This window comes from Salarias fasciatus, chromosome 18, assembly GCF_902148845.1.
Source record: "Salarias fasciatus chromosome 18, fSalaFa1.1, whole genome shotgun sequence".
NCBI lineage: Eukaryota > Metazoa > Chordata > Actinopteri > Blenniiformes > Blenniidae > Salarias > Salarias fasciatus.
Window position 1 is genome coordinate 19255539 of NC_043762.1, and position 22777 is coordinate 19278315.

Genomic DNA, 22777 nt, shown 5'->3' on the forward strand with positions numbered 1-22777 from the left:
GACTATTCCTTTTTAATTCATTCACTTTTCTATATATTTCCACTTAAAAGGCTGTTTTTGCTTGTCATGAAATAAAATGTTTTAAAGCAAAGAATGAGGAACTCATACTGTTGATATTTAAGCCAACAAAAGAAATGAATCACTACTCAGAAATATTTTGTTTGGAATTAATATCAATTACCTGATGCTAATGTAAAGTCTAATAATTACGTGAACAGACACTGTTGATCCTGCAAAAACCAATAAAAGGGACATTTTATGCTTGGACACTATGTGAATTTGTATAAGTGTGAAAGAAAAGAACAAGTGGGGAAGCGAGTGTGTGTGTTTGTGGTGTGAAGGAACGCGTGTTGTGCAGCGTTGGGTGGGAGGGAAGGGTACGTGTAAAAGACAGATGGTCACTCAGTGGAGTTGTTCCCCATCTCCACCTCTCTTTCTCGCTCCCTTCTGGCTCCTGCATGCTTCCCCTGTCACCTATCCAGAATCTTACCTCATCTGTTTTTTTAATTACTCCCTCGCCTCTTCCTCATACTATTTACACCCTCCTCATCGTCACTGTGAGCCTGAGCTTCACTCACAACTTCGCTTTTCCCTCCCCAGCTACGTCACATGCGCAGCATCCTGCTCCCGGTTTCTTCTGCTGAAGAAATCAACTTGGAAATACTGAGATTTTTTTGGTTTTCTTTTGTTCTGTGACTGTCACTCTGGACCCTGTTTGACACAGCACGTAGGAGAGTGGAGGGAATTGGGAATTGTGGGGGCAAAAAAGAAGACTAAACAAAAAATGCTTTGAGTGGCAGCAGATTCTGAGTTTTATCTAACGTGTCTGCTGGTTCTGCTTCACTTCTGATGGTAATGGTTAAAAACAAATACAGTTTGAAGAGTCCAAACACTTTTCCTCAAAGTCCTAATATTAATCGAGACATTTCAGGCAGCTTCAATCATAGCATGTTTATTTACATCTCAGATTGTCTCAAGCTACGCCTCTCCAGAGCTTGATCACTTAGTTAGTTGACGAAACGTTTGGGGTTCAGCCATGCAGCTCAGGTCAGCCCTCTGTCACCTCCCCGTCCTCCTGGCTGTGCTCCTGCTGTGGGGACCGCCGGGGTCCACGGGCCAGAACGACACCGAGCCCATCATCCTGGAGGGGAAATGTCTGGTGGTGTGCGACTCCACTCCCTCGTCCGAGCCTGCCGGTAACGCCTTGGGGATGTCCGTCCGCTCCGGCTCTGGTCGCGTGGCTTTCTCTGCCAGCCGCCAGACAAACCATGAGCCCACAGACATGAGCAACCGCACCATGATCATCTACTTTGACAATGTAAGTATGTGGCTGCAGATGTCTCATTAATCAGAACTAATTTTGGTTTTTAGAAAACACAATCTATACATTAATACATTCTGAGTTCTAAAACAGCTTCAGGGCTTGTTGAACTTGGAGGTTCAACCATACTAGTCTCTAAATTTTAATAGAAAAACTCTTGTTGTGGAGGGAAAAAGAATCAATTCAGATGCTGTAATCTGTATTCCACGAATGCTGCAGACAAAAGTTTTCAGTCAATAGGATGCACAGACGATTAGATGTGTGACAGTGAGGAAATATAAGGTAAACACTAAACTTTTAGACTTTTGACAGCACAACCCTCTGGCAACAAAACACTGGCATTATGCTACACAGGCTGCATTTTGCACATTTGGGGAAAAAGAAATGCAAGAATCTGTCTCTTCAGTTTTGGAGTCAGTTGTTTGACTGAGTGGGCAAAAAAAAAAAAAAAAAGAAATTCCCCAAGTGACCATGAGGTACGTCTACTTACATGTACTTTTTTCTGAAAACGTTTTTAAAACTACCTTCAAATATTTAAAAAAAAAATAGTTTTTCTTTCTCTGTACACTGGAAATATGTAGCTGGAAGCTTGTGGGCCACGTGTGGCCCCTATTCCTCAAGGCTCACGATGAACTAACTTCAAAAAATTCACACATTATTCGATTGAGGATTTAAAAAAAAGATATGTCGTGTTAAACAAATTGAGCTTGATTTCAGTTGTGCACATTCTATAAATGCAGTAATGAAATAGTAGTAATAACACAGTAAATTAATAACTCTCTGATTAAGCTGCCTTACCATGTTGCATATCTACCTTCTCTCTGTCGCTCACTGATCAGATTTTGGTTAATGTGGGAACTCATTTTGACCAAGAGAGCAGTGTCTTCCTGGCACCGAGGAGAGGAGTGTACAGCTTCAACTTCCATGTGGTTAAAGCCTACAATAGACAAACTATTCAGGTATGCTGTCTGAGTTACCATTCTCATTTTAGAGGATCAACATGCGCTCACTAACGTCTCTGTTGGTCATCTCTTAGGTCAGCTTGATGGTGAACGGCTGGCCGATGATTTCAGCTTTCGCTGGAGACCAGGATGTGACACGAGAAGCCGCCACCAACGCTGGGCTTGTGATCATGGAGAAGGGAGACAAGGCCTACCTCAGACTGGAGAGGGGCAATCTGATGGGAGGGTGGAAGTACTCCACTTTCTCTGGGTTTTTGGTCTTTCCCTTGTGAAAACGGAGGATCATCTGGTGAAGATGACAAGATGAGGGACTAAGAGGAACACAAGCAAAAATGAATGAGAGCGGGGGGGGGGGGGGGGGGGAGGTTATAGGAGAAAAGTGAAACCTGGATCTGTAACTCAGCGCATGAAAAAAAGTTTTATTTAAAATGAGATGTCAATTGTATGATTCAAGATCATTCTCAGCAACAAAAAATAATTGCAATAAGATACAGAAACATTAACTTTGTCTGTGTAATTACTTTGCTCTTGTTAATGTATTGGTATCAAAGATATTTGAACTGTGGCCCCATCATAAGTAGTCATGTACAATCTTCTGCAATAACACTATGTGACAGTGTCAATCTCATTTTTTTCCTCACTTTCTGAATGTTTAAAACACTGCAGTGCTTCACACGGACTCCTGTCTATAGTTTACAAACTTGCCCTCTATTCCAGCGTGCTGTGTTATTGCTGCTCTTCTATATGCCTGTTCGTGTCCTGCTACAAATGTTTATTTACAGAGACATTTCTATCAAGAACAAAGAAGCTAAATAAAACCATTTCAATTTGACTTGGTCTTTTTACTTGAAATTGGTAAAGCGGGACAGCTGATACTTCATGAATCACTGCTGTGTGAGGGAATCTGATCTACTTACACACAGCAGAATTTCTCCTCCCTTACATTGTGCTCTCCCCTGTGCCACGGCAGCTGTTTGTAAATATAGCTCCCACCAGCAGAGCCGGCGTTGGCGTGGATCACGCAGACCGGCATGGGATAGTGCATGAAAGTGGTGTATAGCGGATACTCCTCACAGGGCCGCAGACAGATGGTGGCTCTGGCGAGCGCGCAGGTCCAGCTCTGCAGGGCTGCCATGGATAAAGTGTGGTGTGCTGTCACATGTTGTCAGTTACGCTTCCCTGATTCTCCATCTCCCATCTCAGTCCTCTCTCTCTGTCTTTCTCTTTCTCTAAATCTGTCATACATGCTTTCACATCATCAAATCATACATTTATAGGTTTAGGAATCAGAAAGTCTTCTTGAAAATTGAAAAGTAAGACTTTAATCTATGCTGTCATATTAATGTATCAACTGTAGAAGCCTTAATGGCAAAAGATGGAAAAAGATGTGGACACAAACGTGTCTTCTGGCTATAATTACACTATATTTTTAATGTGGGAAATCTTTTTCCCTTCATCAACCTGTGCTGGTCTTGAGATCATATATCTGAGGATTGGAAATGGGAGAAAGACCTCACTTTATTGCAGAGAGCATGAAGTTGCAGAAAACATACAGTTCTCAAAATCCTGCAAAAGTAGTTTTTTTTTTTGGTAGATCGACACATTTTGACTTGTGGACATCATCAGGATTTTCATATTCCAACCACTTATCCATTTACCCATTCATCTTCTCAGTTCTTTTTTTCACAAACGCAAGAAACACTCTGGACAGGATTCTATGCAAGAGTGCACACACGCGCGCCCACACACACGCCTACATAGGGCTTCACATGCATGTTTTTAGAATGTGAGCTGAGGCACACAGAGAAAAACACCCACACACTCACAGGAAGAACATGCAAGCTCCACATAGAAAGGTTTGCAAGCCCAAATTGGGAAAATTCTCTCCATAAAGTCAGCATACTTACCATTACACAGTTGTGTCTTACTATAATTGTATACAGAACAACAACAACAAAAAAAAGACAGGAATGTGTCAGATTTTTAATGATACTAAGATAAAGTAAATCAGTCTAATCATATACTACATCAATCCCCTTGGGGAAACTCTTTTTTTTCGGAATGTAATCAGTCTAGGATGTGATGGGCAGCATTGTGACCCTATAAGTACCATTCACTTGTCTAAAAATTATCTATTTTTAGACAATAAATTTTAATGGCGTTTGAAAGTGTAAGTATTCCCGATGTTTGGTTGCTCAGAATGTAACATATTTTAAACAGTGACTTGACCTGTTTGGATTATAAATAAAATGGCACATTCAACATTTCAGACAAAAGCAGTAATGTTCTAACATATTGAAAAAGTGACCAGGTTAGTCGTGCAGATTTATCACAAAATGGAATAGCTCCAATCAAACACTGATATTCATATGGAAGTGGAGGATCAGTAGAGGGAGACAAAATCTCACCTACCAGCCCAGAACCGCTCTTCAGAAAGCACACGGACCATCACGTTGGTCCATCGAAAGAAAGCTGTTATCATATTTTCTGTGTGTTTAGTAGCTTCTCACGTCCTTATTTTGTGCTCTTGGAGTGTGGCTGTATATTTACAGAGTGTGTGGGGAATCTTACAACAGGTCTTCATTCATTTATTGATGTGTGGTGACTGCTGAACTGAGGCCACGGTAATAAAACGCTGAAAAACACGGCGTCTAATATACAATCGGCTTTGGTGCGTGTACAGATCGTTTCCGCTTAGAAATGTTTAAAATATCTGGTATTTTTCCCCATTTAGCTCCCAAAGGCGTGCTCTTTCTTAATGGAAACAGCAATGTTGAAGATCACCGAGTCAAATGATCCCAGCTAGGCCGCATTTATTGTTCTCTCAACCTAACTACGAGCTCCCCATCCCGCCCTGAAGCTGCTGGACACGTGACGGATCGGCAGCTCAGCCAATGAGAACAGCCCATCCAGCCGGCACGGGTGAAAACTGTCCAATGAGCGCCGAGAGACGCCGAGGGGCACGCTCTGTGCGCTTTCTGTGGCAGAATGTTAGTTCCTGCTCTTCCCTGGCCGTTTCCTGTAATCGTACAGTGTTGTGAGACGGAGAAAGCCATGTGTGTCGATGCAAAGGTAAATTTAGCACCCCGAAATTATTACTGTGAGAGTTGAGGCAGTGGATGTGATGAGTATTTTCAGGTATTTTTGCCGAAAAATAGACGCAGGGCAAGCGAAAGAGTAACGCGGCCTAACCTGTGTCTGAACGTAGACGGGCAATGGTTATTGTGGCACGTTGCTTTGGTTTGGTCCGGTTTGTTGATGAGATTGAAGGAGTCCGGTGCACTCGGTAGTTCGTAGTAAGAGACAGAGAATCGAACTAAATACCCAAAAGATCGTGTTTATGAGACCGAGTGTGTTCCAGGTCATACACACGCAGTTTGTGATCGGCACACTTTGGTGGCGGTGCTAATGCTAACAGACGGTTTTGTAAGAAAGACTGCAATACGACCGGAGAGGAAAGCATCCCACCTCTCCAGCATCAGTACCCTCCACCTCTGGCTAAACTACCAACTATTTATACTAACCAAATTGCCTCTTGATTAGCTTCCATGCTCTATTACGTCTAATTTTCTCAAGTTGTGCCTTTATGTTTTTCTGTGAGATCTTTAATGCTAGATAAGCCACCTCTGTAAACTTTTCTGTTCAGGGTGGCAATGTGTGTTGCTAGACGTACTAAACCAGGTACAGCCTATAGATTTCAGGCTTTTATGTGATTATGGCGAATTTGATCAAACTAAATAAGCCCTAATTTGGCTTTAGAGTGCTTCTGAGCTCATCATACAAACTGGACAAGTTTGGCCAGAGCTGCTAAGATAGAGATGATGATGGATTTCAGTGAAGTATATATATTGTTTTTTCCATCAGAAATGGGATTCACAGAAGTTGTATTGATCGGCACAAAAAAGCCAAGATAACGAAACCAAAGGTTATTTGATTATTCAAATCCGTCTGTGACATATAGACAAATGTTGTTGTGAAACAACATATACTGAAAACTTGGTTGAAGCTTACAAATAGACGCTTGAGTACTAAAAGATTATGTATTTTGGGAAAATGCTTAGCATTATGTCCTTTAATATTTTCTTTTATACATTTATCACTGTCAGAGAGGAGAAAAACATAATACGAAATATTCATCTTCAGTGATCCTGAAGCACAGTTGATAAACTGCAGTTTCAAATTTTCCTCATATAAATCCAGATATTTGTACCAAGTTCAATCTTTTACTAAACCTGTTTCCTTTTGTAAAGACTACGAAAACCTTTCTACTTAAATTAGTTTACATTTCATCCTATTGATGAGTTTTGAATTAATTTTTTTGTATTTCCTCTAGATTCACATGCACCAGTCCTCTGTTGGTTTTTGATATGTAATACAAACGGATACAAAAGGATAATATCCCAGTATTCTGTCACCTTCATAGTCATTAATCCATAGAAGATCAATATTGGTTTTCAGTAGCCAGCATTTGAAAAAAAAAAAGTCCTCTAGAAACAAGTAATGGACTATGTTTGCGTAGTGACAACTAAAATATCTTTTGCAAAACTTCAGAAATTGTGGCATAAGAAGCCACAAGCATAGCAGGCTGTCAGAACTGGTGTAAAGGTATCTGTTATTACTGATAAGACACCTTGTTAAAACAATGCTACACCCATCAGTAGCTGAATGATCTGAACCAGCTTTTTGTTCAGCTTGGGTAATTTATGTTCTGCTGAGTTTTTTTAACACCATTGCTTTTACATCTTAAAATAAACCAACCTGAAGGCGCTGATCAAGTTGTCCTCTGGACTTGGTACTGTAGTTTATGTGGATGCAGCTTCTATTTGACAGTAGTGTCAGATCAATGAGTTTGACATGTACACAAACTGCCCACTGCATTTTCATGTATAGAGTTCTGGAGAACATCTGACAGGCTGTTTAATGAAATTAATTGCTTTTCTTTAAACACATGGACTCGGGAAGACCACTGCAAATGTAGATTTAGTTTCCAGGCTGAGAAAATTTCAGTTGCTACATATATGATGATACAGCAACTTTGAACATTGTGTTGAATTTGTTTTTCTGCTCCTTTTTTTCAGTCTATTTAAAAGTTGAAAAGGATTGGACAACAACTACTTGGCTTTCATCCCAGAGTCTTTTCAACATTGTGCCCATCTCCCTGTGTGGAGTGGGCAAGATGGCAGATCCCATTATGGACCTCTTTGAGGACACTCCCCTCTTCAACCTGGATGCCCTGCCTGATGACTCCTTCACTCAGGGCTCCTCAGATCCAGTGGAGGAGGCACTCAAGCTGGCTTTGGGCCAGGTGGATCCACCAGTTGAGCCGGAGCCCACCCCTGAGCTTACAGTCAACACCGGCCTTGACGTTCCTGTAGCAGCTCCTGCCATCCCAGACCCTGTTCCTGTTCAAGTTCCCACACAACAGCCGATGCCAGTGGTGACTGCCCAGACTCTTTCCATAGCTGCCACTCCTGCTGTTGCCCCAAACCCTGTTCCTACCCCTGTCCCCGCCACTGTTGAAACTGTACCTCAAATACAAGCCCAGGCTACAATACCTATTGTCAGCAACGCCGGTGTGGCCACCAGTAGCACTGTCCTGCTTAGCTCTCCTCTGACTGTTTCCAGTTCCCCGGCTACAACCACCGCCACCACACAGCTAACACAGATAACTCACCAGCTCACTCCCCAGCAACTGGCTGCTATCACACAGCAGGCTGGTGGTAAAATTGTCATTCTCAAGGGTCCCCAGGGTCAAGCCCAAGTGCTGCAGACTGTGTCAGGGACCACAGGCCAGAACAGTGGAAAGGTCATCCGTGTGTTGTCTGGCACCCCTCTCAAACCCGGGGTTTCCATACTGCAAGGTGGAACAGTCTTGAATCAGACGAGCCCAGGACAAGCTCAAGTCAAAGTGGGCGCGACCGGGGTCCAGAGGCTGCTGCAGTCTCCCAACGGGCCGGTGAAGCAGGTCTTGCTCACTTCCATGCCTCAGCAGGCGCAAGGGCAGGCGGTCCAGGTCCAGATTCCAGCCCAAGCACAGATAGCTCAAGGCCAGCCCCAGGTTCAAGTCCAACCACAGGCCCAAACTGCCCAGATCCAGGTACAGCAACAAGGCCAAGCGACTCAGATCCAGGTCCAGCCCCAGGCCCAGACGGCTCAGATCCAGGTCCAGGGACAGGTGCAACTCCAGCCAGCCATGCAGGCCCAAACACCGGTAAGCATCAGGCGTCAGCCTAACAGCAGCACCACAGCAAGATATGGTGGGTGTGAGGTTTCCTGATCCTGATCCTGTAGTGCCCCACCTTCCATGTTTTAGGAGTCTTCCTCCTCCAACACAGCTGATTCAAAATTAGGTCCTCAGCAAACCTTTGGCAGGGCTTGTTAGTGATGCGTTCATTTGAGTCAGGTGTGTTGGAGCTGTAGCGACTCAGAAACAGGATGGGGAATACCTCTCTGTGGTCTGTTAACTGGCTGATTTTGCAGATTATCTGAAGTTGTAGGTAAATAATTCTTTTATGACACCTTTTTTTGTGCGTCTGATTTCAGGGTGGCGAAGGGAAGCGCATCACTCTAGTTCTCCAGCAGCCCGCCCAGGCCGGGTCTGCCACGCCAGCAAGTCAGGCTGTTACAGGCCAGCAGCAGGTCGCGCAGGTCCAGCAGGTCCAGACGGCACAGGGGGGGCAACAGCAGCAGCCCCAGACTCCAACGAGGCTGGTGCTGGGTCAGCTCCCTGGTGGCAAACTGGTGCTTCAGGGCAGCCAGCTAGCAGCCTTAACCCAGGCTCGGGCTGCTGGCCAGGCCGGAGGGCAGCCCAAAGTCCTCACAATTCAGCTGCAGGTTCAACAGCAGCCCAACCAACAAGGAGGAGTCAAGGTGAGAATGAAGGGAGAAGCAATAATCGTTTGGCTTGAGTTCTAAGATATACTGTGTGACGAGCTCTTCTTGTGTTAGTACAGAGTCTGTAGTTTAAAACCACTATTCATTGCTTGTGTCAATATGGAAGTCACATTGCCATTATCCTGAAATTGAAATCTGTCCGCATGTGGCCCATAGTACACTCAAGTACTTTCCTATCCTGTTGTCATTTCCAGTGATTTAACACTGCAGGTGTACCTCTGTCGTGTTTAACGTTTCTGTTCACCTGGAACTGCTTGAGTTGTGAAATCTTTATTATTGTACTAAAGATACGCAATTCCTTTTGTTCCATGTGGACAGATCGGTCTGAATGGCATTTTGAAGCTCATTTAATGTTGCACATGCTTGAAGCAGCGTGTTTTGTTGTATTTCCTTTATTCAAGTTGACAAAATAGCGATGTGGCTCTTGATGTCGAAGCAGCAATGAGAAATTTATCGACGCGTATCATGATCATGTCAGCCTCGTGCGATCAGAATTCACTCAGTTTGATTCAAGTGTTACATCAAGTTTTTTGTCGTGCTATTTTCAAGTTTTCTGCAATAGTAGTTGCACTGGCAATCGTCTCTAAGCTACATGGCCATAGCATTAGGAAATGTTTTCTTCCCATAATCTCTTAATCTCTGGTTTAAGGACAGTTTTATATTGTTTTTAACCTACCTCAGCACAAATTTTAAATAAACAGGGCAACAGTTTGCTGTCCAAGATTTCGTCCACTATTTGCTCTTTAGTTTCCACACACATTTTTCATATTTCCTGTATTAAAGTCTACCAGATTTTGCCACCGCTTTGTTTTACAATTATACTAGTAGTGTTCTCTTACACATTCTCATCTGTTTCCTGCGACTTGACGTGTGTCTTTTATACTTCTAGTATCAGCTGGTTTCGGGGACCGGCAATACTGGAAGCCCACAGGTGTTGCAGATATCCCAGGGTCAAGGAGGGCAGAGGGTTGCAGTGCCACTCAAAATGCTCCTGCAGCCACAGGTGGGCATGCATATTGTATTCCTGCACGCACCAGCTGCGTGTTGTTGTGTTTTGTGCTAAAACCGTAGTGTTCTCTTTCGCTCAGACGAGCTCCGCCACGTCTGCTGGTGGCACGGTGTCCGTGGTGAAGGTCATCAACACTTCAACGGCAGGCCCCTCGACTACAACCACCACCCCATCTCAGGCCATCCGCATCTCCAAGGCCCCGGGCGAGCCCGCGTCCGTGCGACGGGTGGAGATCCTCTGCAAGCAGGAGAAGGCAAACCGCATCGTGGCTGAAGCTATAGCCCGGGCCAAGGCAAGAGGCGAGAAGAACCTGCCCAGAGTCCTAAACCAGGACGAGCTTCCCAATAGTCAGGCCTCTGCTGAAACGGGCGGTACGCTGACTGTGGTGTCCGCAAAGAAAAAGAGCAGCAGTGGAGGAAGTAAAAAGAAAAGTCCTCTAGGCGGAGGGCCGGTCGCCAAGATGGCAGGTGGCGCTGACAAAAAGGGTAAAGTGAAAGCTCCGGGAGGAACTGCCACTGTTGGAGGGATAATGCCTGGATCCAGTAACAAGAGTAAAAGTAAAGCAAAGGCCAAGTAAGTCGTGTCATCAGGAGGAGAGCTTGACTTAAGGCTTCTTTGTTGCATTTTGAAGTTACTCGGAAGCTTTTTTTCATGATGTCTTTTGGGGTTTTTCTTATTTTCTGCAGCACTATCACTCTAGTGGGAGCAAAGAAGAGAAAGAGAAACGCGTCTTCAGACCACTCTGACGGGGAGCTGAGCCCTGCCTCGCCTGCTGCGCTGGAGGACGACATGATCATGGTAAAAACCGCGTTCGGCCACATAAAATGACACCATCTGATTGTTTATTTAACTCGAATCCTTTTTCTGACTAGAAGAGGCGCTCCAATCGTGTGGTGAAGCGGAAGAAGTACACAGAGGACCTGGATATCAAGATAACAGATGATGAAGATGAACAGGAGGATGTAGATGTTACTACAACAGCAGCAGCGGTGGCCTCCATCAGTGGCGGGACAGCAGCCCAGCTCAAACAGGAAATGGAGCTGGATGGTGATGGACTCCCCAGCATGCAGTTCTTTGTGGTGAGCAGTTGTGCTATTGTAACAAATCTATTGTCTCTCAGGACAGTAATTTTTGTGAGTTGATAGATGTGTTCTGTGTGGAACCTTCGCAGCGTTGGGTGGGAAGGAAATGATGGTCCAGGGCCAAAAACGTGTTTGGATCACACAGTTTGAAAGCATCATGTTTTCTGAAAAGTGTTATGAGAACGTTTTCTTGTGAATTTTGTAGGAAAATCCAAGTGAAGAAGATGCTGCCATTGTGGACAAAGTGCTGTCCATGAGAATTACCAAGAAAGAAGTATGTTTATTACGGTCCTCACTGATTGTAATGCTTAACTTCAGCTGAAAGCGGTGAATCATATAATCTGTTTGTGTTGAAGGTTTCTCCGGGCCAGTACACCAACGTGGAGGAATTCTTCGTGAAATACAAAAACTAGTAAGTTTTGTCACCTTGATGAGTGACTGATGTTTGACGCTTGCTTGACGGGGTATCACTCATACGTCTCGCTTCTGTTTTCAGTTCGTACTTACACTGTGAGTGGGCCACTTTGGCGCAGCTGGAGAAAGACAAAAGAATTCATCAAAAGATCAAGAGGTTCAAAACCAAGCATGCTCAAATGAGACACTTCTTCCAGGAGGTGAGCAGGATCCATGACGAGGACTCTTGTTGTGGTCGTAGCTCGTTAAACTACAGCGTCCCGTCATTTTTTTTTTAGGATGAGGAGTCTTTCAACCCAGACTATGTGGAGGTGGACAGGATCCTGGATGTGTCTCACAGCATAGACAAGGACAATGGCGAGGTGAGACGCAGATTTTGTCCAAAGAGAGAATTATATGAAGCAGTTGAATTTCAGGAGTTCTAAACCAACCTCCTTGTCGCCCCCTCCAGCCCGTTATCTACTACTTGGTGAAGTGGTGCTCGCTGCCGTATGAAGACGCCACCTGGGAGCTGAAGGAAGACGTGGACGAAGGCAAAGTTGAAGAGTTCAGCAAAATCCAAAACAGACAACCTCGCCTGAAAAGAACGGTGAGCTGTCTGAACAGGAATGTGTTGCTTAAAATTTACTCATTTAATAAATAACCCGTTTAAGATTCACGACTAAAAGTTGCTGCAAGAGATGATCCTGTAGTCTTGTTTAAACCAGAGGTGTCGAGTCCCGGTCCTGTAGGGCCGCCGTCCTGCTTGGTTTACATCTCTCCCAGTTTAAACACAGCTGATTGCAATGAGGGCTCCTTACTAGACTCATCTAGAGTCATTTATGCTGAAGCAGAGAAAATGTCTAAGACACAGGACCAGGACTGGACTCCCCCCTGGTTTAAATGTTTAAATTGTTCCAACATTAGAATTGTGTCATTCAGTTTGTTCTGGTTAAACTGTAGTCATGTACTTCATTAGCGTTGTGTTCCTGTAAACCATCAACGATAGAAACAAACCAAACGTGTTCAAGCGACTGCCGGGACTTCATTATTGATTTTCTTCCACTGGTTTGAACTGAACATGTAAATTGATGGAGTACAGCGATGTTTGCCGATCTCTTCATCAGTTTTTGTTTCTCTCTCAACAGGTACGACCTCCAGCTGCTTCATGGAAGAAGCTGGAGGAGACCAGAGAGTACAAGAATGGCAACACACTGCGAGAGTATCAGCTGGAGGGAGTCAACTGGCTGCTCTTCAACTGGTACAACAGGTATTTACCACACACTCAATGTCACTTAATACACAACTTCACTGGGAATTTTTTTTTTCTTCTGTACATCGTTACTGTTTTTTTTTGTGTGTGTGTGTGTGTGTTCATGAAGTTTTTGAAGTACAATTGTTGCTATTTCATTTTGAGACTTGCAAAAGGTATGAGAGCGTAGTAGTCATCCTGAAGTTTCTTCGTCTATCAGGCAGAACTGCATCCTGGCAGATGAAATGGGTCTCGGGAAGACGATCCAGTCCATCGCGCTGCTGTCGGAGGTCTATGCTGCTGGCATCCAGGGCCCCTTCTTGGTCATCGCGCCACTTTCCACCATCACCAACTGGGAGAGGGAGTTCTCCACGTGGACCCATATGAACGCCATCGTCTACCACGGCAGCCTCGCCAGCCGGCAGATGATCCAGCAGTATGAGATGTACTGCAAAGATGACAAGGTAGGGGTTTTTATTGATGGACCGGTCTGACTTATTGAATGATTGGAATTAAAACATTTGTTTTGTGTTCCAGGAGCATTTGATCCCCGGTGCGTACAAATTTGACGCCCTCATCACCACCTTCGAGATGGTGTTGTCCGACTGCCCGGAGCTCCGGGAGATCTCCTGGCGTTGCGTGATCATTGATGAGGCTCACCGCCTCAAAAATCGCAACTGTAAGCTGTTGGACAGCTTGAAGATGCTCGATCTGGTGAGTGCACCGTAGCTGTTATATCCGTTTGGCTTCATCTGCGCCATTGTACCGTTTAACCTTTTCTGCCTGTGTTCTGCGTTCTCTCTCCCAGGAGCACAAGGTGTTGTTGACCGGCACTCCCCTTCAAAACACTGTGGAAGAACTTTTCAGCCTGCTTCATTTCCTGGAGCCCGCTCAGTTCCCCTCGGAAACCGAGTTCCTCCGAGACTTCGGAGACCTGAAGACAGAGGAACAGGTGTGTTTTCACACTGCGTCTCGCTCTCGCTCTTTTATTTTCATTTCATATCTGAAGCGTTGGTTGTCCTGTGAGCCACCACTAAGCAAGCTCTCGGTTTGGCTCCCTCAGGTTCAGAAGCTGCAGGCTATCCTGAAACCCATGATGTTACGAAGGCTCAAGGAGGATGTAGAGAAGAACCTGGCACCCAAACAGGAAACCATCATCGAGGTGAGTTTTCTGAATTCTGGATGCATCGATAAAGAATTTCCCTTTGAAATTAGTGAAGTATTTCTATTCCATTATGTGTCACTTTTTTAAAGGAAGAGTACAACCTTGAGCTACTTTTGATGTATCAAAACAAACTTTTACACTTTCCAAAGTGCAATAATGATGCTTTTAATAGCAAACAGAAGTTAATGGATTTGATCTCTAGTCAGTAAAGTAAATGTCTTTTGCTCTCAGGTTGAGTTGACAGATGTCCAGAAGAAGTATTACCGAGCCATCCTGGAGAGGAACTTCAGCTTCCTGAGTTTAGGGGCAAACAGTAACAGTAACGTCCCCAATCTGCTCAACACTATGATGGAGCTCCGCAAGTGCTGCAACCACCCCTACCTCATTAATGGTATTTCGCATTTCTTTGTTATATCCTTTTTCTCACAATTTTTCCTTTTTTTTTTTTTTTTTTTCTTTTTTTCTCAGGATGTATTGAATAAATTGACCGGAATAAAATTTCTTTTCTGAATCCTGATTTTTGCTTTTGAACGTGCTCGCATGCTTGTTTTTTTTTTTTTCCTTGCGTTTATTTATTTTTTTTTTCTTCTTCTATTCCAGGTGCAGAGGAGAAGATCGTAGCAGAGTTACGAGAGGTGTATGACCCCATGGCCCCCGACTTCCATCTGCAGGCTCTTATCCGGTCGGCCGGCAAGCTGGTGCTACTGGACAAGCTGCTGCCTCGCCTGAAGGCCGGCGGCCACAAAGTGCTGATCTTCTCCCAGATGGTGCGCTGCTTAGACATTCTGGAGGACTACCTCATCAACAAGAGGTATGCAGGTCTTTATCGGCAAAGGTTTTAGTAATGCTGACAATAGTTTCATGCGAGTCTTGACATTCACTGGGCTTCCTGCAGATACCTTTACGAGCGAATTGATGGCAGAGTTCGTGGGAATTTGCGGCAGGCCGCCATCGATCGTTTCAGCAAGCCGGACTCGGATCGCTTCGTCTTCCTGCTGTGTACTCGCGCTGGCGGCTTGGGCATCAACCTCACTGCTGCCGACACCTGCGTTATTTTCGACTCCGACTGGAACCCTCAGAATGACCTGCAGGTATTTATGCTCCAATGTTTCTGCTCACGACTTTTACACTTTTCAAAAAAAGAAATTTGAACCATTTGCAAATATAAAAAGGTTTTGTTTCTGTAATTTTTTGACTCGTTTCTGTTTTTCTTCCAGGCCCAAGCAAGGTGTCATCGTATTGGCCAGTCCAAGGCGGTCAAAGTGTATCGTCTCATCACCAGGAATTCCTATGAGCGGGAGATGCTGGACAAAGCCAGTCTGAAGCTGGGCTTGGATCGAGCAGTGCTGCAAAGCATGAGTGGCAACAAAGACAGCAACGTCAACGGGGTATGGATAGAGATATTATCACGAACGGCCATAGAATTGCTGCTCTGGACAGAGTGCATCATGTCTGTCTGCGCCTCGTTCTTCAGATCCAGCAGTTCTCCAAAAAGGAGATCGAGGATCTCCTGCGCAAGGGAGCCTACGCTGCCATCATGGACGAGAACGACGAGGGCAGCAGGTTTTGCGAGGAGGATATCGACCAGATCCTTCAGCGAAGAGCCACGACCATCACCATTGAGAGCGAGGGCAAAGGTTCCACCTTCTCCAAAGCCAGCTTTGTGGCCTCGGAGAATCGCAACGACATCGCCCTCGACGACCCCGAGTTCTGGCAGAAGTGGGCCAAGAAGGCAGACATCGATATGGATTCCATCAACCGAAAAGTAAGACTGTCGCGCTTTTCTTTCGGATAAAAATTCTCATTCGCATGAACAGATACAGTATGTAGAAATGAGTGTTGCCTGGAGTGGTTTCCAGCCTCATGAGTTGTGCTTCCTTCCTCCAGAACACTCTCGTGATTGACACTCCCAGAGTTCGCAAGCAGACCCGTCAGTTTTCCACTCTGCGTGGCGAAGGTGGAGACATCTCTGATTTGGACAGCGACGACGAATACCCGCCAACCAACTCCCGGCACTCGCGCTCCTCACGCCGCGCCGACCGCCACAGCGGGGGAGGCTATGGCCGCACTGACTGTTTCCGGGTGGAGAAACACCTGCTTGTTTATGGGTATGAATGAAGACTTGTGTTTCCTTTTTTTTAGTCTTTTTGTTTTTGCTCATGTTGCCGTTTCTAATCCTCTGCAGTTGGGGCCGCTGGAGAGACATTCTGTCCCACGCCAGGTGCAAGCGGCGCCTGAGCGAGCGCGACGTGGAGACGATCTGCCGCGTCATCCTCGTCTTCTGTCTGATCCACTACCGCGGAGACGAGAACATCAAGAGCTTCATTTGGGAGCTGATCACACCACCTGAGAACGGCAGAGAGCCCCAAACACTACTCAACCACTCTGGTATGTAGCCGCATCAGCGTTCACTCACGAGAAGTTGGTGTAAAATATTCAGTATTAGGTTTATCCAGTAAGTCTGTGGAGATATTTAAATATTTGTTTGCCCTGCCCAGGCTTGTCTATTCCTGTTCCGAGAGGCAGGAAGGGGAAGAGAGTGAAAGCCCAGAGCACGTTTGACATTCAGAAGGTTGAGTGGATTCGCAAGTACAACCCCGACACCCTGCTCCTGGATGACAGCTACCGCAAGCACCTCAAGCACCAGTGCAACAAGTCAGTAAGCCCCAGAGTCCTGAGGGGTGCGCCGTCGCCACAGCTCTGTTGGTAAAACCCCTCCCATCTTTGTTCTCAGGGTGTTGCTGCGGGTGCGGATGCTCTACTACCTGAAACAGGAGGTGATCGGCGAACACGCCGAGTCTGTCCTGAAAGGTGCACATATCAGGTATCTAACGCTTTCCAGTATCCTCGTAATAAAGTGTGCACGGTTTTAAATTTACAATTTGAACGACGGTGCGTTTTTATTTTGCCAGGGATGTTAACATCTGGATGCCTGAGATGGAGCAGCAGGAGGTTCCTGCGGGCTGGTGGGACTCGGAGGCTGACCGGTCGCTGCTCGCTGGTGTTTTTAAACATGGTGGGTGTGGCTCTGTGCAGACGGGAGCTTCTCACATCACATGAATGGCATCCAGCTTCTGCAGTGACTGACTTTGGTCTTGATGTTGCTGTTCCTTACCCAGGTTATGAAATGTACACCACCATGCGTGCCGATCCCTGCCTCTGCTTCCTGGAAAGAGCTGGTCGTCCGGATGACAAGGCCATCGATGCCGAGCAGCAGACCGGCGACGCTGAGCTGGGAGATGAGTAAGTTTGTTCTCTAACACAGCTGTGACTTAAAAATTCCTCAGATCTCCGATTTCACTGAGCCACCATGGTTTTTGCGTGCAGGACTGAGTATGATAAGTACGCCGAGGATCCGGAGTTCAAGCCTGCGTCGAGGCACACCAAAGATCTCTTTGAGGAGGTACGACTTTTTCCACTTTCGTGTCGGTTGAGTGTTTTGAAATTTAACAATCATAACAGAAAGTTAAAATCAAGTCATTTGTTTTTGGATTGCGTGCAGCCGGATTCTATGAACATGGAAGAGGAGATTTCCGTGGAAGACAAAGCAGGACCCGTGGTCACGGAGAGCGTCGCCAGCCAGAGCAGTTCCAGCAGCTGGCCCTCCAGCTCGTCCCTCACCGCCAGGATGCGCCGGCTGATCACCGCGTTCCAACGCAGCTACAGACAGGAGCAGCTGAAGATCGAAGCCGAGGCCAAGGGCGATCGCAGGCGCAGACGGTGCGAACAGGCCAGCAAGCTGAAAGAAATCGCACGACAGGAACGTCAGCAAAGGTAACCTGCTGTTGAGTCTGCATGAACGATTTTTCTTTCCCCCACCTGAGCTGCAACCTTTTCCTCATCGCAAGTCTTGTTTTGTTTCTTTAAAGGTGGACAAGACGAGAAGAATGCGACTTCTACCGTGTGGTCTCCACGTTTGGGGTGGAGAAAATCAAGAAGGAGCCCGGTGTCCCGGAAGGAGAGCCGGAGTTTGACTGGACCCGTTTCCGTACTTTTGCCCGTCTGGACAAAAAGACCGACGAGAGCCTGAGCCGATACTTCCGCTCCTTTGTCGCCATGTGCCGGAGAGTGTGCCACCTCCGCCCGGGTCGCACTGAAGGTAACTCATAGTGTTGAAGGTGAAGCTGTGAGGATCTCCGGTCAGAGCTCATTGCTCGTACACCTGCTTGCTAAGACACAGCTGTTGACTGGTGCTGTCATAGCGGCAGTGTGTTGGCATTCATTCGTCATTGCAGTGGACCAGCATATTGTCACTTAAACGTTGATGCTTTGTAGAAAATGCAAAAATGAAGTTTTATTCCTATTTTCCAGTCAAAAGTTGTGAATTTATCAGCATGTATCTTTCTCCTTTCTCTCAGATCCAGCAGAGCTCACCCAGACTGTGGCGCCCATCACAGAGGAGCGAGCCTCTCGGACCCTTTACCGCATCAGCCTCCTGCGCCGCCTCCGCGAGCGCGTCCTCCCCCACCCCTCGCTGGAGGAGCGCCTGCCGCTCGCCCCGTCCAGCTCCGAGCTGCCAGCCTGGTGGAACATCCCGGACCACGATCGCCAGCTGATGCTGGGCGCCTCGCTGCACGGCGTCAGCCGCACGGAGCTGTCCATCTTCGCCGACCCGCAGTTCACGTTCAGTCAGGCTCGGGACGAGTTCATCCAGAACCAGCAGGCTCCTCCCCCTCCGCCGCCGCCCCCGCCGCCGCCTCCTCCGCCGCCTCAGCCCCAACCGGCACACCTCATGATGCTCAGCCAGCTGAAGCCCGAGGACGACATCCTGGAGGAGAAGCCGGAGGGAGTCGACGAGACCGCCCACTTGCTGGGACCGGAAATCGACGCCGACTTGCAGGTCACCCCGCTGAGCCACCACGACGGCAAGATGCACGGTCAGGACTGGAACTTCAAAAGAAACCGGGTGAGGGGAGAGAGGAGGAAGGGCGAAGGAGCGTCGGATTCGGATTCCGACTCGGATTCAGGGTCGTCGTCCTCGGAGCGATCGGGCAGCAGCGACGACAGCGGAGAGAGCGAGGAGGAAGGAGAGGGAGGTGAGTTTGTGTTTCAAACAGATGACGGTCTCCACGGCCTCAAAGCATGACCGGGCCGGTCATTAATGTTCCGTCTCGTTTCTCAGCGGGCATGAAGGTGTGCGACGTGGACGAAGACAGCAGTTTACTCTCCATGCCTGCTTCTCAGGACGGCCTTCCTCCTCCGGACCCTCTCAGGGTCGACTGGCCCAAGGTACGACTGTACATTCAATCACATGAACATCACAACCATGTTTTGGCTTTTCTCCCGGTAACTCACCGTTTCCTCTCGTTGCCGCAGGACCGCATATTGATCAACCGGCTGGACAATCTGTGTACGCTGGTGGTGACGGGGCAGTGGCCGTCTGGCCGCCGCTACGTGCCGGAGACTCACCTCCACCCGAGCGCCGAGCTGACGGGAGATGATATGGCGTACATGAGGGTGGTGCGTAAACCCGCCGGTATCCCTGCCGGCCTCGCTGCTGACGGAGAGGATGGAGAGTTCACTGTGAAACTCCTCAAGGTAAAGGAAAATAAAGTCGGTTCAGCTTTGTGCATTAAATTATTCAAGGCCTGTAAAACGGTCTTCAGTCGTAGTTTCATGTGAAGTACGTTGGTTTTCCTGAGTTCTCGTTCATGGCTGCACTAAAGGCGTCTCTGCCGCTCACTTCCCAGGAGGAGGGTCTGAAGCTGACGTTCTCCAAGCAGGCGCTGATGCCCAATGGATCCAGTGGAGAGAGCAGCAGCCGCAAGAAGCGCAAAGACCAAGAGGTCAATATCTGGGATGAAGTTTTTCTCTGCTATACACTGAATATCAATCTGAGGATTCTGCTTTGCTGACTTTGTCATTTTCCCTTCTAGTTCTCAGATTTCGATGGCTTTCAGGATCCATTTGAGCGAACTCCTCGACGCAGGGACCCTCCCACGTGGCTGAAAGAGAATCCAGATTATGAGGTAGAAGGGGATATGCTGGAGGTAAATTCACATCCATTATCCTGTTTTTTTCCTATTGATCTGTGTGTTCTGATGTTCTTACCTATTTCCTTGTTTCTCCAGCTCCTGGTGAACAGAAGCAAGAGAAAGCGGAGGAGGAGGGCAGATAAAGTCCCCACAGGCAGCGAGAAGGTCAAACTTATTAATATGAGGACAGGAAAGAAGGTGGGAGAAGTTTGCATCCATTTCGGTTTTGTAATTGACTGCATAAACCTTAATCCCTGCAAACAAACATTTAAATGCTTCTGTTTGTTTTTTTTTTTCCCTGTAGGTCGGAGCTGCTTTCTGCCCGATGCTGCAAGACCTCAGAGAATATCTCGAGGAGAATCCTGACAACGCTGTAGCACCAGAATGGTCCGAAACAGTTCGAAACTCCGTACGTATTAAATTTGAAGAGTCCTCTGAAGCGTTGCATCGCAAAACATGACTAGCAGGTTTCCTTTCCTGAAAATTCCTTGAATCATAGCACTTGTAAGACATCTTAATACCACAGATAGTGAGATGTCTCTGTCCTGTGAGAAAATATGCAATATAGACACATTTCTCAATACTATAGTGTTCAAATATTTGGCCAAAATTACTTTTGGTCTTTGTTGTGGACGATTTAAAAAATGACAAAAACAAATATGAACACCTTCATTTAGACACTAAGTACATCTGATTGGCAAGTAATTTTTTAACATCCATTGCTATTAATAATGTCCAGGTGACACTGCAACACTGCCTGTATTGACTGATATTTTCCAGCTGCTACAGTGATTGACTGATCCTGACTCCTCCTCAGGGTTTTCTGCCGGAGACCCTCTTCCACCGGCTGCTCACCGAACACTCGGAGATCCCCAAGAAGAGCCGCCGACGCCACCACCACCACCATCACCACCACCACCACCACCACCACCACACTCCAGAGCCCACCCCGGAGGAGCCCACCCTGGACGGAGTGGAGGAGGAGACCCTGGTGTCGGACGGAGCCTACATGATGGACGAGGAGGACATCGAGACCTCCCACCACTTCCTCACCAGTCCGAACTTTGACGTGAAGATGGAGGGCGGCGACAGCCTCTCCCAGGGGGACTATGACAGCTCGGATCAAGAGGCGCTGTTGGACGATGTGATCATAGCACAGAAGGACTCCGACTCCTCGTCCAGCTCAGAGGATTGACTGATCCTGCCTGAACACACCTGACCCGCCTCCTGTTTGTCAAGATGAAACCATGTTATTCCTCGTTTTATTTTTACTAATATGTATCAAAGATATGGAGAATGTTTTGTTGCAACTTTTATTCTTTTTATTTTATAGGATTTTTCTTGTGTAAGGAGCAGGTTTGCACCCCTGTTTATTTTTATTTTTTTTTTGTTTTGTTTTTTGTTTTCAACATCACAAGTGTGTTCAAAGTCTCTCCTGGAGCTTCCTGACTAACCTCTGACAAAAAGCTGAGCTTTTCTTAAATCATCGACTAGTCTCGTCCTCCGAACCTGCAGATTTCCCATCACATTCCCAGCAGTGACCAAAAGGGGGACCCTCGCTGTACAGATAACATTTTCTTATCCAGGAACCTCAACGCTGGTCCTCTGGCAACATGAAACTGGACATGTGTTCTTCGCAGAGCCAGATCCCACAATCCCCCCCACCACCCCGACTTTGGTTTGGTCAAAATCTCGTGTCCAGACAACTCCGTGAATTATGAGGGGATCCGGTGTGTGGACGTACTGTTAGTGTTTTCACTCTGTGGGAGGGGAGGGGTGGGGTAGACAGACGGGGAGGGAGAGGGACAGTGGTGTATTAGTTACTGAAGCATTGCTAGGAGGATGGCTGTAATGTACAATGTAGAGCTGGTCAGTGGTGTACTATGGTGCAAAGAAGACGGCAATGAATTACTATTCTTGTTTCATGACCTGACTGTATCTGTGATATGAATAACAGCAAACTACAGTGGAAACAATCTTGTGTGTATTAGTGTTTTTCACCAAGCAGAAGCAATAATGAGGTTTTCTGTTTGTATACAAGTTCTTGTCCGTTTGAGTTGTTTGCAAAATGTGTCCCAATTACAGAAATATTGCGCAACATCTAGAGCCATTCCCATTTATTTTAAACTGTGGAGACCAGATGAGGATCACATTTTAAAAAGCAATTATTAATTATATGCGAAGTTGTTCGATCTGTTTTCATTTAATGCTACTTCAATTTTTTTTTTCAGGTGAGAAAGATACATAATGATCATGCATTGGATACTTTTTTTAGTTTTGACAATAATTCTCAATTATCTTTACCCGTTTCTAACACATTTTATCAGATGTGTTTAGTTAATGGCAGTGTTGGACAATATAGAGACTTCGCAGACTTCTCCAAATGACAGCATTTTAGTAGCATGACAAAGAGCTTTCATCCCTCCGGTGAGACTCGAGCCACAGTGGTGGTTTGGGTAATTCAGTCCTGTCAGAAGGCCGCGCTTCAAAGGACGGACGAGAACAAAAATATGATTGACGTGCTTGACAAGTGAGGTAAGACAGAAATTTGTTTCCTCCATTTGTCACACTTCAAATTCTTCATAGAAAAGTGTGTTTTGTCACCTCATGCAGACTGGTTGCTTTATGTGTCTGAGGTGAATTGGGGTCATTTGTTAGAAAAATTGTCGAAACATACAGTGCTTTAATTGTGATTGCAATTTAATGCATGTTTTGAATAGAAGT

The 22777-nt window shown here is 46.3% G+C and overlaps 2 protein-coding genes and 1 long non-coding RNA gene across 4 annotated transcripts; 2 read left to right on the forward strand and 1 right to left on the reverse strand.

Moving 5' to 3' along the window:
• Window positions 1-669: 669 nt before the first annotated feature.
• Window positions 670-17350, reverse strand: LOC115404876 (uncharacterized). Its single transcript, XR_003933383.1, has 3 exons — window positions 17340-17350; window positions 6545-6551; window positions 670-787 (listed from the first exon to the last, which is right to left on the reverse strand). It is a non-coding gene; the product is annotated as an uncharacterized LOC115404876 (long non-coding RNA).
• Window positions 923-2576, forward strand: cbln12 (cerebellin 12). Its single transcript, XM_030114214.1, has 3 exons — window positions 923-1318; window positions 2161-2280; window positions 2358-2576. The coding sequence occupies exons 1-3, from the start codon at window positions 1037-1039 to the stop codon at window positions 2553-2555; spliced, it is 600 nt and encodes a 199-aa protein (XP_029970074.1). The 5' UTR covers window positions 923-1036; the 3' UTR covers window positions 2556-2576.
• Window positions 5268-22090, forward strand: chd8 (chromodomain helicase DNA binding protein 8). 2 transcript variants are annotated; one of them, XM_030114212.1, is made up of 39 exons: window positions 5268-5355; window positions 7362-8494; window positions 8827-9153; window positions 10067-10180; window positions 10266-10759; window positions 10873-10984; window positions 11059-11265; window positions 11474-11542; window positions 11625-11680; window positions 11765-11882; window positions 11961-12044; window positions 12134-12271; window positions 12810-12931; window positions 13134-13377; window positions 13451-13627; window positions 13722-13865; window positions 13977-14075; window positions 14310-14469; window positions 14679-14889; window positions 14974-15169; window positions 15296-15466; window positions 15553-15843; window positions 15966-16186; window positions 16264-16466; window positions 16577-16733; window positions 16813-16902; window positions 16991-17094; window positions 17198-17321; window positions 17406-17481; window positions 17578-17852; window positions 17948-18177; window positions 18437-19114; window positions 19201-19307; window positions 19395-19616; window positions 19769-19864; window positions 19955-20068; window positions 20150-20251; window positions 20358-20462; window positions 20871-22090. In XM_030114212.1, exons 2-39 carry the CDS (start codon window positions 7460-7462, stop codon window positions 21246-21248), a joined length of 7851 nt encoding a protein of 2616 aa, XP_029970072.1. In that variant the 5' UTR covers window positions 5268-5355; window positions 7362-7459; the 3' UTR covers window positions 21249-22090. The 2 variants fall into 2 exon arrangements, with proteins under 2 accessions (XP_029970072.1, XP_029970073.1); XM_030114213.1 differs by lacking the exon at window positions 5268-5355 and having other exon boundaries at window positions 7460-8494; window positions 17581-17852; window positions 20871-21248.
• Window positions 22091-22777: the final 687 nt, after the last annotated feature.

Coding starts and splice junctions, on each gene's coding strand:
- cbln12 (XM_030114214.1), top strand. CDS start 1,037: ATGCAGCTCAGGTCAGCCCTCTGTCACCTCCCCGTCCTCCTGGCTGTG. Junction 1,319..2,160: donor TGATCATCTACTTTGACAAT/GTAAGTATGTGG, acceptor CTCACTGATCAG/ATTTTGGTTAATGTGGGAAC. Junction 2,281..2,357: donor ACAATAGACAAACTATTCAG/GTATGCTGTCTG, acceptor GTCATCTCTTAG/GTCAGCTTGATGGTGAACGG.
- chd8 (XM_030114212.1), top strand. CDS start 7,460: ATGGCAGATCCCATTATGGACCTCTTTGAGGACACTCCCCTCTTCAAC. Junction 19,617..19,768: donor TCACTGTGAAACTCCTCAAG/GTAAAGGAAAAT, acceptor CTCACTTCCCAG/GAGGAGGGTCTGAAGCTGAC. Junction 20,069..20,149: donor TAGAAGGGGATATGCTGGAG/GTAAATTCACAT, acceptor TTGTTTCTCCAG/CTCCTGGTGAACAGAAGCAA.